A 14,315-nucleotide genomic window follows, 5' to 3' on the forward strand; every position below is an offset into this window, starting at 1 on the left:
TCACCTTGTGTATTTTTTTTTCTGATCAGCATTGTACATTTGACCATAACATATGAGATGCTGTCTGTGAAATCCAGGCTAAAGTTTCATGATCTAATTTTGAGATTAGGAGAATTAAAGTTTGATTTTAATCACTGATTTCTCATTAATTTCAATGACCTTACTCGTCAATATAAAAGATATCAAGGTTATTTTTCACACAACTTTCTATACATTATGTACTATATTATGTAGACAACAGTAAATCACAAAACAATGATTTTAGCAGGGTTTTTACAAGCACACAGGGTCACATTTTAAAGTACGGACCCCCTAAGGGGACATGGAGAATAAATGTAATAAAGTTTAGTTTCACATGCGCACGTAAAACTATCGCGTGCGCACGTGAAAGCAAAAGGTTCATGTGCGCACGCGAAACTATCTGCTCATAAAGGTTTCGCGTGAGCACGCAAAATTTTTACGTGAGCACATGAAACTAAACTTTCGATTTTTTTACTCCAATGTCACCTTAGGGGCCTGGTATTAAAGGGATAGTTCACACAAAAATTAAAATTCTGTCATTATTTACTCATTTTACCCAAATTACCCTTAACTCAAACCCTAACCATTTTTACCCCTTAAATTAGTTTGAAATTACGGAAGCCATGAAGCGCAACGTAAAAAAGGAAGATTAAAAATGCTCAAGTTCTTCATCCCTAAGATCCTAAAAAAAATGTCTCTTCAATATCATTTTTTTCTTTTTTTAATATTTTTTCTCTTTCAATTTATTTACTCTTTCAAAAAAAGTATTTCTTTTTTTTACGTTGCACTTCAGGGCTTGAGAATAATTTTTGAAAAACCTTAGGGGCTTTAAATCTACATATAACAATCTGCCAATTCCTCCAAAATAACAGCATGATGCTCATTTGAGAATTTATAATTATTTCAGACAGAAATCTTTTGAATTAGTTTATTGCGAAATTGGGACAAATAATGAACAGTACCGCTTTGTGGCAGCGCAGCACAATAATTTTAAATTCATGTAGTATTTTAATTTTAAAGGGCGCCTATTTCATTGCTAAAAACAATGTTATTTTGTGTATTTGGTATAATACAATGTGGTTGCATGGATTATGTTTCAAAAAACACATTATTCTTCGCATACCATTTTTTTTTTAGCTCCACTGTCTTCCTGAAACACAAATTTTGTACAGAACTCGCTGTTCTGAAAAGTGCTGTACATTCTGTACATTGTGATTGGTTTGAATACCTCTGATGTCAGCCGGAAATGTGACGCTCTTTAACATGTTTGAAAGATTCGGTCACAATGCAGTGCTAACAGGAGTTAAATGAACAGGCTGTGAGTCCAAAGCGAGAGGAACACTGAAAAAAATTATTCATTGAATTTAATCTTTTTTTTTTTAAGGTAAGTGGTTGCAATCAATTTATTTAAGCTACATTTAAACAAAAGATTTATTACTTTATTTTACTTTACTAATCTTTTTTGTTTAAATGTAGCTTAAATAAATTGATTGCAACCACTTACCTTAAAAAAATTGATTAAATTCAATGAATCATTTTTTTCAGTGAATAATGTTAATGTCGGTATTGTCTACATCAACATGCCCAGGAAGGTAACTGTTGCCTTCAATCCGTGTGTTTGTTGTAGTCTAAGAAAAGAGATTTACGTTGGAGACAAAAACCAACCCAGCCCTCCAATTCTGATGAACACAAAGGAAGATATTTTGAGGAAAGTTTGTAACCAAACTGATCAGAGACCACATTGAGTAAATAATATGGAAGTCAATGGGGCCTCTGATTGGTTTGGTTACAAACATTCATCAAAATATCTTCCTAAAAGAAGTGAACTTCAATTTAAGACTAGTGTCTGCTGCATGCAGAAAGTTAGTAGTTCATTAGTTCAATTTGTTCTATCAACAACAATAGATATAATATATAAGAACAATAGTTTTTCAGAAACAGTAAGTGATATTCTTTACATGCTCTTGATAACATTGCTGTACTGTCGTCACATTGTAACGTAATCATATTTTCCATTCAGTATCAGGATTACATGTCAATGTTTCAGTGTAAACTATTTCTCCTGTTTCTATTGACTAAGCAAAACAATGCAAACAAACAGTAATACAATATCTGTGTGTATTGAATCATCATTGAATCATATTTTTCTGTACTGCTGAACTGCGTAATTTCCCCACATGCTTGTTCCATAAATGTACATTTTCGCATTTGGCAGACAGTTTATCTGGAGTGAATTTTGACCTATGAATTTTATGAATGTGTTTTCTCTTTCTGGTCCCGTTCCGAACCCACCATGACCTTTGCACGGCTAACACAATGCTCTCTGAACTGGGCTACAGGATTGTAATACATAATTTATACAGTCTAATTAATATAACACATTTTCTTAATTAGCCTATATAGAATTATAAATCAGGGGCGTCAGTTTGTGTTGAAAAGTGGTGGGGACAAAAGATCAGATGAAAAAACATTACAGCAGGACGGGGAAAAATATTGAATAACGGCGCATCAAAAATGGGCATAGCGTAGGCCAGTCAACAACACGAAAAATACTCAGCATAACACCATAACCACACAACTCAACATATGTGACCCTGGACCACAAAACCAGTCGTACACTGCAAGAAAATGATTTTCAAGAAAAAAATTCTTAGTATTTTTGTCTTGTTTTCAGTAGAAATATCTAAATTCTTAAATTAAGATGCTTTTTCTTGATGAGCAAAATGACCCAAGAGAATAAGTCTAGTTTTTACACCAAAAATATAAAATGTAAGTGATTTTGTGCTTTATACAAGCAAAAATATCTGCCAGTGGAGTGAGCAAAAAAATCTTAAACATTTTTCTCAAGAAAAATTCAGATTTTCAGATTTTTTTGGCTTGTTTTATGCTCAAAATCACTTACATTTAATATTTTTGGTCTAAAAAATAGACTTCATTTATCTTAATTTAAGAATTTTTAGATATTTTTACTGAAAACAAGACAAAAATACTAAGACATCTTTTCTTCTTACTCATTATTTTTGTCTTGTTTTCAGTAGAAATATCTAAAAATATCTTAAATTAAGATGCTTTTTCTTGATGAGCAAACTGGCCCAAGAAAATAAGGTTTTTAGACCAAAAATATCAAATTTAAGTGATTTTGTGCCAATCTTGAAAATTTTTCTTAAACACTAAATTCAAGAAAAATTCAGATTTTCAGATATTTTTGCTTGTTTTATGCTCAAAATCACTTAAATTTAATATTTTTGGTATAAAAACTAGACTTCATTTATCTTAATTTAAGAGTTTTTAGATATTTTTACTGAAAACAAGACAAAAATACTAAGAAATGTTTTTCTTGAAAATTTACCTTCTAACTCATTATTTTTGTCTTGTTTTAAGTAGAAATATAAAAAAAATCTTAAATCAAGATGTATTTTCTTGACGTAAGAAAATAAGTCTAGTTAAAGCAAGCAAAATTATCTGCCAATGGGGTGAGGAATTTTTGCTTGAATTAAGTGTTTAAGAAAAAATAAATCTTATTTAACGATTTTTTCTCACCCCATTGGCAGATATTTTTGCTTGTTTTAATCACAAATTCACTTAAATTGTATATTTTTTGTCTAAAAACTAGACTTATTTTCTTAGGTCGTTTTGCACATCAAGAAAAAGCATCTTAATTTAAGAATTTTTAGATATTTCTACTGAAAACAAAACAAAAATACTAAGTAAGAAAGTCATTTTTGCAGTGTGTTGCACAGGTATTGCTTGATTTTTCACAACATTTTAACCAAATGCTTTCAAAAAGTGGTGGGGACAAAACCAGCCATTTCTTTTGTTGAAGAAATTATAAAAGTGTATATTTGTTATTTTATTGTCAAAAATGACAATCGTTTCGCTAGATAAGACCCAACAAAGAAAGACATCAACATTTTGGATGACATGGTGGTGAGTAAATTGACAAATCTTTTAATACCTACTCTGAAGGCGGAGTTGAGACTCTTGTTGACCAATCAGTGCCGTGCTACAAGTTCCAAGGTCTTGTGATTGGATAATATGAAGCGGACCAACCACAAGTCTCGGAAGGGCTGAGCTGATTTGTTGGCTTGGAGCTCGGTCCAGCTGATGGCAGGGGCGCGAGCGGTGTTAATATCTGACTGGATTTTTAATTCGTGTTTGTTTATTTATTTATTTATTAAGGATATTTAAGGGACAACGACAAAGCGCATTTGGAAGAAAGGAATGTTATGCTTTAATGTATTTTATCCGTAAGTACATTTCCTCGTCTGAGCTTTAAGGAGCTGTTGTTAGCGCGTTAGCGTTAGCTGTTAGTGTTGACACATCGACATCAATGAATAAACCTCATTTTGGCGTTGACACTTTGTTTATGTGGCTTTAATGGCTTAAGTATGAACATAATAACATTAATATAATACACAACATTAAAAGGGAAGGTCAAAGGCGCGGATCTGAGCGCGCGAGCAAGAGCAACCTGTCAGTGGCGCGCTTGCGACCTTATGCACGCACTATAAGATTGTAGGATAATAATAATAATAATGAAAAACTGCTGTGGAAGCTGATTTTGTTGTTTATCGTTATCACGCTGCCGCACTGCATAAACGTGCATTGTTATCTGTGCTTACCTTTGCACTCACCTTCACTGTAAGACATGTCGATCACACGTTTTCTTGTGTTTTGTTTTGCAGCTGTGTCTGATACATGTGGCAGTCAGCTGAATAATGCTGGAAGAATGCAGCCTGTAAGTAAAAGAGATGCTGGAGTTTGGCATCAGACGAGAAGCCTGCTCTACAAAAACCTGCTTATCAAATGGAGGACCAAACAACAAAGTCTTCAGGTGCCTTTCATCTGTCAATCACATGAGTTTGTTGGTGCACTATAAAAGCTATTCTGTGTCTTTTTCTATTGGAAATGATAATACCATCCTTATGGGATATACATTATGGTTGTTATAATAATTTTTTTGGAAGTGTCTGCTTGCATTACAGTTTTTGGACATGTAGTACAATGGTTGATGTATGAGGATGGTAACTGGAAGTTAATGGTTTTTAAATAAGGATGCTCTAATTGAATATGCTGACACTTGTACATTTTCTGTTCTAGTTTTTGGAGAAAATCTGCAAACGGTTTTTACTTGTGGTGTAATATGTTACGAAATGTAAAACCTGTTGTTTTCCTGTCGCTTAGCTGACAGCATTGTGTTCGACTCAAAGGTTGTGGGTTCGATTCCCAGGAACATACATGCTGATAAAAATGTATAGCCAAATGTACAGTAAATTGCTATTGATAAAGCATCTGCCAAATGCATAAATATAACTGGATTTTAAAATATGCCTGCTTTCTCTGATTCCCAACCTAATATGCGAGGAAAAAAAACTGAAATATGTTTTTATGAGCTGTCGACCCCCCCAAAAAACGAGCGTTTAAAAACACAAAAGTGGATCACCGACTACCTTTCCCTCCAGTGGGCATAGTTCCAAATAGTAGTACTATGAAAAGTTGCCCGAAACCACTTTTGTGTCTTTAAACTAGGGCTGTGCAAAAAATCGCCTGCGATTCTCATGTGTGTTTCATCAGTAAAGCAAGTTCTGGATTAGAAGTAAATCACCCTTAGCTGCTTTCAGATGGAGCGGCATTTACTACACAGAGCCGTAGTTCACAGAGGAGCTAGGCAAAATCGCATAGATTATCGGAATAGATTTTCCTCGATTATAAACACGATTTTGCCTAGCTTCTCAGTGAACTATGGCTCTGTGTAGTTCAACTTTATTTATGAAATGTAATGGAGTAAAACTTATGATAATATGCTTTGGAATGTATGTTTTCCAAAGAAAAACACGCATAAAATACAAATACTTGAGAAGGACTTTTAAGTAGAAAGTAAAACCTCTGCTTGATAGTGACCCTAGCAACTTATCAACCCACCTGTGGTCTGTGGACGTTGGCATGAACGATCCATTTACTTCTTTAGGTGTTTTTTGACAGTCTGTAAAATGATAGCTCCGAAATTCTTGTTAATCTGTTATCGCACAACAGCTTTTTCCCATTTAGATGCGTTTTCGCCTATTTCACACTGTACTCAAATGCTGCCGCTCTGTCTTTTGCCACTCAGTGGGCATAATCACAGTCACTTTTGCCGAAGGTGACGTCATGTGCACGCCCTCTATTGTGGATTCATCAAGTCACTGCCGTTGCTCGCGGCAGAAATTGAACATTTCTCAACTTTTCAAGCCAAAAGCATGCCTCAGCCAATCAGATCACCTTATGCAAATAACCTAATGCAGAGCCAGCCAATTAATGTTCATGCAAGGTCGGAGAATAGAGGGGCATGTGTTGCGGCCACTGGGATTGGCTGTTGGCCATGTTTTTAGACAGGCCTTCCATCAAGGGTTAACGTTTACGCCCCATATGAATGTTCCGTAATAGACTGTAAGTCTATGAAAAAATAAATAAAATCATCTGAATGACTTTTTATAGTCTTAATGCACAATTTCCAAACTATATAAAATAAATAGATTAGCTTTAATTCTATTGTTACATAGTAATTCTGCTTGGTCTGATGAAATTATATTTCACTGCCTTCACTAACACTTTTACAGCCCAGCAGGCATCTAGTCTCTGCTTTCTAATCCCTTTACATCCTACACACCCTTTCTTTTCTTATGTTCATGTGTTTATTAATTTTTTATTTCTTCTTATACTTTAAGGTAACTTACTCCAATGTATATTTAATGCCTTTTAAACTTGCACTTGTTTTACAATGTCCGCATAAGAGTCTTTTAGAATTGAAAGGTTGGTAATGGATGAGTTTTTACTGTCTGTAATGTCTGCACTTGACATCAATACTTTTAAACAGACATCATAAAGTGAAACTTGTGATTATCCATCATTGAAAGCTTTCCCAATGGAACAAAGTAAATTATGCACTAGTCATGGTTAGGCTTTTTGCCCACAAGTGATATCACAGCTTTATTGATTTTTCTGAGGGTGGAAATACAGAAGCAGGTTTTGTTGTGTTCAGATGTTGGTTATTTTGAGAGTATGGCCTGTGGTCAGGGCTGGTATATTGGCCAAACAGAGGTTGTGACTTGCAACAAGTGTTAAATAGAAGAGGGACAATAATTGTGGCCAGTATATATTCACAGCTGTCTTTTTTCATATTTACTAAAAGTGCCCAATAATTCTGACCAGGGGTGCGTTTCCCAAAAGCATTGTTTGCCGCCAACTATGGTCACAAGTTTCATTGTTACCAGCATAGTTTAATGAAACCATCATGATATATATGTGGCAGTGTGTATTTTTTTCTGTATTTTCTGTATGTGAAGGTTGAACTGTTGTTATTTTGATGTGTAGGAGCTGATCCTGCCCTTGCTCCTCTTGGGTCTTCTTATCCTCATCAGCATGCTCAATCCTCATGTGTCTTATGGCAGTATTGACACCAAAGAGCTGGATCATGAACATGACCTGCCAATCAAAGGTCTCGGTTACACCCCCATCAGCAACGTCACCAATCACATTATGGAAGAGGTTGCACGGGAACTGCGTGAGTCACCCTGATTTGTTCTTCAGAGATGCACAAGAATTTACAGATTCAATATTACACTATATTGTATTACATGCGAGACTAGGATATTCATTGCTTTAATCAAAAATTATAAGTTTTGCATGGTGTACTATATATGTGCTGATGTACACATGTCAAGATGTAGTTTGTTTTGATTTCTCAGCCATGAATGAGCTTCGGTTGGATATGTTTTCTACCGAGGAAGATTTGGAGAATGCCAGTCTCTATGAACCCAATGGTTATGTGGGGGTGGTCTTTCTGGACTCCATGTCATACCGTCTTCGGTTCCCATACAGTGAACTTCCTCTTCCTAGTGATTTTACAGAGTCCATAAGTAAGTGTGGCATCCTATTTAACCTCCTCTTAGGTTAATAAGTTACAATTTTCATACCAATGGTATTCAGTAGAGAAGAGTGTCAATACTGCCGTTTTATCTCTGATCTCCAGCAAGTTGTTACACAAACTATAGAAACTGCCGTGCCGCCAACTATTGGTACTCTGGGTTCGTACGCCTGCAGTCCCTGATTGATGCTGCGATCATACAGGTGACATACATAAATAATTCAACTGCATTTAAGCATGCCTGATGTGGGAGATGAATGTGACTTTGACCTTTACACCGTAGATATCAAACCAGCTATCTGAGCTAATGTGTTAGTCTACAATCATTTTTCCTTTCTAGATGCAAACCAAGCGTTCAGTGGGGAATGAATTAAAGGTGCGTGCTGTGATGATGGGACATCCAGGTTCTGTGGAGGTCCAGAAGTTCCCTCATGCCCTTATCTCCATCTATTTGGTGGTGGCATTTACGCCTTTCGTCTCCTTTCTCATTGTCAATGTGGCCGCTGAAAAAGAGCAGAGACTCAAAGACACCATGGGCATGATGGGATTGTATGATTCTGCATTCTGGTAAGTGCAGAACTTAATGTGAACTTGTTCGTAGTTAACCTTGCGTAATGTGAGTTAAGTAAAGTTGATTACTTGGTATGAGATAGATAAGGATAAAACTTTCTATTACTTTAAAACTTGTTATATTTCTTAAAAAAAGCAAGATCTAGTAAAGCATTTCCTTTAATCTTCCCCTCCAGCATTTTTTACAATTTTCACAAAAGTTTAATACCTTCTAGAAAATACTTTTTTAAATATATAAACAATCTATATTTCAAATGAAAGAACAGACCCTTTGCTTTTAATAAAAAAAATCAGATTTAGAATGAATATCAAAACAAACAGAGTATTTACTGCTTTTGGATCCATATATGATGTGGTTTTATAAGGTGGGTAAGAGCACCACCTAGTGCATAATAGCGGAAATATGGATTGCGGTAAACAGGGTTCCTACGGGTCCTTGAAATCCTTGAATGTTTGTGAATCTGGGGAAAAATTCAAGGCCCTGGGAAGTTTTTGAAAATATACATACATAGATACAGGTCATTGAAAGTGCTTGAATCTATTTTATGCAAGAATTTTTCTGGAAACAAAATCCATATTATTCCCTGTGTAGTGTAGGATAATATCATAAAAATTCTAGCCTGTTAACCACACGTGCTAAACTGTTCGCTTTAAATGCTTACATCTTCTGTATGCGAATGTTGATTCATACCGAAATGCTTTTTTGCATAGTTGTGTTTGACACATGGAAACGTGTCGGTTTACATGTAACTGTTGTTCCCTGAGAAGGGAATGAGACCCTGCGTCTCCCTTGCCATACTTCCTGCGTCCCTGTAACGCCATCTATGACAATATTTCAGATATCGGTATACTTCCTGGCTCCCGCATCACCCTGTGTTTGTCGTTAAGCCTCGTCATTGGTTGAATTTGATCTGCACTTTCAGACGCACTTACCCCTGGAGGCGTCCCCAAAGTGTGTATATATATATGTATGTATGTATTTTTAAAGGGGTCATATGATGAAAATGTTAGCATTGCCACTTTGTAGGTGTGAGCAAAAATTGGTCATTGAAATTTGGCTTTCATTATGATGTCATAAGGATATCTTATTAGAATAATACCACCCCCTTAATCTGAACTCTCCAACCACTGCACTGCAGTTTAGTGCAGAGAGAAAGAGAGAGAAAAGAAGGACTTGACAGCACAATTGAGTTTGAATTACAACAAACCACCATCATTGTGATCAGTGTTTAAACTTTATCCGCTCATTTGCATTTTAAAAAACACACCCAAAACGACACATTTTTGCTCGAACCTACAAAGTGGCAGTGCTAACATTTTCATCATATGACCCCTTTAAGTTGAAAACATTGTAAAAATATATATATTTTTTTTAATTCTTCTTAAAAAATATCCTACAGAAAAAAAGGCATTAAAACCCCATGCGGAGCGCTGTCTGAGTCAAATCCTTAGTTTCAAGTCGGTCGTTAGTATGAATTCATTACTGTTTGATCTTACATACATTATATTATACCAAATATTATACACTAACCCCAAATCTAAGCGAAGTTTGAGGACTTGACAAAGTAGGCTATCATCATTTAAACAGACTCAAAACACCAAATAAGAGCCCGGAGCAAACGAAAAAACACATCTGCATAACCGACTACTCAGTCGGCATATAAATATCTTCTCAGTTAAGTTTGACATGTATTTGTGAATAAAGAAACCACTTCTTCTGACTAACTTTAGATACAATAATGCCAGTGCTGCCGAGAAAACTCTTCCTCGTGATGGTTATCCGATAAAAACAACAGACGGATTGAACAAGATTGAATATCTGTATTCAACATTATTTTACAAATAACGTAAGCTGGCTCGATACCTTATTGTTGACTGTGCAAAGTTACTAACGTTAGCTTAATTTAAAAACATTTCACAAAAACGGAGCTTTGCTTTTAAACTGCCATGTGCAGTCATCCGGTTCATTTTCGAAAGAGCACCGCATATAATAAATGTTCTCCGTGTCTGTCTCGTTATTAACAAAATAAAGTAGACTTTATAACAGAAAGCTTACAAATCTCTCATGATGTGTTGATGCGGGCGGCGGAGAAGCACGTTTAATAACACGTGAACCCTCGCCGCGGACAAACCCGGAGATAAAAGGAAAAACTTAAATTCGTCTGCAATCTGCATTGCCAAACAATCAGAAATACATACAAATTATTGTTCATGTATATTTTACATTTAAGTCTGTAAAAGATAGTATAGATGAAGTGAAAAAGCATTAAATAAGTCGTAACCCTTTGGTGGCACATTAAAAACAAACAAACATTCAAATAGCATTTTTTAAATTCGAATTATTATTGCCGATCGAATATTCGAATATCCGTGCCCATCCCTAGTTACCGCAGTGATGCAGCCCGAGTTCCCTCGAAAGGGAATTGTAACCATATATCTTAAAAAGTAACACGATGTTACCTTGGTCTCGCTTGAAATGTATCCCCACATTTAGTCCTTAAATTTGAGGATATTGGACCTGGAAAGTCCTTAATGGTCCTTGAATTTGAAGTTAACTAAGGTGTGGGAACTCTGTGTAAAAACTCGTCTTTGGGAGGGAAGCGTTTTCTCTTAATTGACGATAGTTAAAAAGGAAATCAAGTAAATTTTACTTTACTTGTGTCATTTAAAACAATTTTTACGTCTGAGTTTGTGTGAAAGTTTGCTTTTTTGTGTGTCTTCAGGCTTTCGTGGGGTCTCCTCTATGCTGTGCTGGTGACGACTATGTCCATTCTTATGGCTGTTATAGCAACCTGCACTCCACTCTTCTCCAACAGCAACTTCTTTGTCATATTCCTGCTAATTTTTCTCTATGGAATATCCTCTGTAAGTCCTAGCAATCCTCCGGTCGCTTGTCTCTTGTTCTGAGCAATGCCGTTTACACGCATTAGAGGTTGCAAAGTCATTTAAATGCTTTTAAAAGCAACGTCTGCTTAGTCTTTATTCATTCATGCAGTTAGGATTAGTCATGTAAGTAGCAGGCTAATTTGAACTTTGAGTTTTCAGCTTTCCATTTTCAGGGCTTTGTGGGTATTTTAAGTTTTTTTTTTTTTATGAATCAGCTCTATTTACATGCAATTTTGAGCTGTGGCAGAAGCTTTTCATTTTAATGTATTTGGCATTAAAATTAAACCAAAATTGACGAAACAGAACTTAGATTTATTCATCAGAAACTGCTTGGATAGTGAAAAGGGATCCGTCTATGACACCATGTTGGGAAGGAGCTAAAAAATACAAGGGCTTTGTGATGTCAGCCATACAGCACAAACTAGTTTTTGAAGCACATTTTGATGTAAGATTTTGATGTCCTTATGTTTTCTTGTTTTAATCCTACAGATTTTCTTCTCCTTCATGTTGACGCCCCTGTTTAAGAAGCCCAAGTTTGCGAGTACGGTTGGGTCCACACTGACGGTGGTGTTCAGCTGTCTGTCTCTCTTCACTGTACTGATGAGAGATTTTCCTCAGCCTGTTGTCTGGCTCCTCTGCCTTCTTTCTCCCAGCGCGTTCTCCATTGGTATCGCCCAGGTAAAACATGCACGCACATGATCACATTTATCTAGTCTTTGACATTATTAGTATTTTTAAAGTTAAAGAACTGCAAGATATGAACTTGACATGATGTTTGAAAAACTATTTGGTGCGTGTTTTTGAATGCTTTTAGGTGGTGTATTTGGAAGCTCAGGGTGATGGGGCAGTGTTCTCCTCTTTGCGCGATGGTCCTCACGCCCTCTATGTTCCAATGGTCATGCTATTTTTGGACTGCATTCTCTACCTGCTATTAGCCATTTACTTGGACCAGGTGCTGCCAGGTGACCTAAAATATACTGCGTAAGCACAATTTAGCATCTCAGAACTGAGATGGCTTGACCCTTTTATTCAAAAATCACAATTTCCAACCCCAGGTGAGTTTGGCACACGGCGCTCAATGATGTACTTCCTGCAGCCGTCCTATTGGTCAAAGAAAAGGAAGCACTATGTGGAGGTGAGCTCTGTCTTTGAAGGAGATGTGAACGGAGCTCCTGTGATTGACGAGTCGGCGGAGACCGTTTCTCCTGAGTTTAGAGGCAAAGAGGTCATCAGGTACAACCTTCAATGGAAATGAATACTGCTGAATTATTTGCATGATGAGATAGTTGCAAATGGATCAATAGTGTAAAGATTAAATGACTTGTCATATTTTCAGTAAGGATTTTATGATCAGTGGGACATTGTTGTGGTGTGTGCACTTTAAAAATGAATTTAATTATTGGAGAAGATTACTTAAGTCAATGCAAAGACTCAAATAGATGTGAATTTGTGCCAGGCAACACAAATTGGGTGATACGATTGCAGTATTTCAAATTGAGCAGAAAATTAGCATAATGCGCTGTTTCACAAGCTAATCAGCGAAGAGCTTATTGACACACACGGTTTGACACGTCTGGTTGTATCATTCGTGAAAACAAGTCATCCCCGAGTAATCTAGAGCGAGTAATGCAATGCGTGTATTTTACTTTGCTTTTGGTGTGCACACACCATGAGAAATGCATTTTCAGTTTGCTCCACTTAAGTGTAACAAAAACAGCAATGCAATGTTTTCTCATGCTAAGCTACTACTTTTTGAAAAAGTGGCTTGTTTGTTAGGTCAGTTAAAGTTACTTCTATACTCCTTGGTATTTTGGTGTTCAGACCAGTAAAGTGATTTTGGGGAGGAGGAGAATGATATTTTTAGAGCAGATGTATGCAGAAAGCCCAGAGAGATTTGGTCAATGCGGCATCATCCTCTGGGAAAGAATTGGGGTTATGCCAAAACTGCAATTTAATATCCATCACAAGCTTTCTGAGTGTGTCTGTCTTTGCTTTATTAGAATCTGCAATATCCGTAAAGTCTACAAAGATAAAGACATCACGGTGGAGGCACTGAGAGGTGAGATGTCATACCTGTGTCCACATCATGTGACTCATTTGGGCAGTGTGCAACATTTTCCTCGGTATTTTTCCATGCTATGACTAATCTGTTTACTTGCATTATGCATTCTTAATTAAACTGGATGTTCACAAGAAAAAATGGGGAAGTAAGGCAATTTTTATCTCTCATAATTTAAAGCGTCCATAGCACACGCTGTGTCTGCATGTCTGCTGTTACTCTGGAGTACCTGTAGAATAGTGTTACATCCTTTATATCTCCAAAGAGTCTTTAGTTTTAGCAGATTTATAAAAGACAGATTAGCTTAATAGATTCTTTCCGATAACGTACGAAAAACTTGGGAAGGAGGAGTTATGAACGGCGAGTCATGAGTCAACACTTTATACAACACTGACTGGATATACTGCAAAAAAATGATTTTCAAGAAAATAATTCTTAGTATTTTTGTCTTGTTTTCAGTAAAAATATCTAAAAATTCTTAAATTAAAATACTTTTTCTTGATGAGCTAAACGACCCAAAAAATAAGCCTAGTTTTTAGACCAAAAATATCAAATTTAAGTGATTTTGTGCATAAAACAAGCAAAAAAATTTGCCAATGGGGTAAGCTAATTTTTTTTCTTGAATTTAGTGTTTAAGAAAAATGTTCAAGATTTTTTTGCTTACCCCATTGGTGGATTTTTTTGGCTTGTTTTATGCACAAAATCACTTAAATTTGATATTTTTGGTCAAAAAAACTAGACTTATTTTCTTGGGTCGTTTTGCTCATCAAGAAAGAGCATCTTAATTTTAAGAATTTTTAGTTATTTTGGCGCATGCAACTCATGAGTCCTGGTTAGGACTTTTTAATGAAATCCAGCGTTAAACAAACACACACG

General features: G+C 36.0%; 1 protein-coding gene across 2 annotated transcripts in view; it reads left to right on the forward strand.

Moving 5' to 3' along the window:
• The first annotated feature begins 4,095 nt into the window (after window positions 1-4,095).
• The window catches only part of abca5 (ATP-binding cassette, sub-family A (ABC1), member 5), a 28,003-nt gene continuing 17,783 nt past the window's right edge, over window positions 4,096-14,315 (forward strand). For both annotated transcript variants that reach the window (XM_073867139.1, XM_073867140.1), the window contains exons 1-11: window positions 4,096-4,268; window positions 4,707-4,855; window positions 7,372-7,561; window positions 7,746-7,916; window positions 8,030-8,127; window positions 8,265-8,491; window positions 11,218-11,359; window positions 11,870-12,058; window positions 12,195-12,342; window positions 12,436-12,613; window positions 13,381-13,439. In XM_073867139.1, coding sequence (XP_073723240.1) covers window positions 4,256-4,268; window positions 4,707-4,855; window positions 7,372-7,561; window positions 7,746-7,916; window positions 8,030-8,127; window positions 8,265-8,491; window positions 11,218-11,359; window positions 11,870-12,058; window positions 12,195-12,342; window positions 12,436-12,613; window positions 13,381-13,439 — 1,564 coding nt within the window. In that variant the 5' untranslated portion in view covers window positions 4,096-4,255. The remainder of the gene's footprint in view (window positions 4,269-4,706; window positions 4,856-7,371; window positions 7,562-7,745; window positions 7,917-8,029; window positions 8,128-8,264; window positions 8,492-11,217; window positions 11,360-11,869; window positions 12,059-12,194; window positions 12,343-12,435; window positions 12,614-13,380; window positions 13,440-14,315) is intronic.

This window comes from Misgurnus anguillicaudatus, chromosome 4, assembly GCF_027580225.2.
Source record: "Misgurnus anguillicaudatus chromosome 4, ASM2758022v2, whole genome shotgun sequence".
Lineage (NCBI taxonomy): Eukaryota > Metazoa > Chordata > Actinopteri > Cypriniformes > Cobitidae > Misgurnus > Misgurnus anguillicaudatus.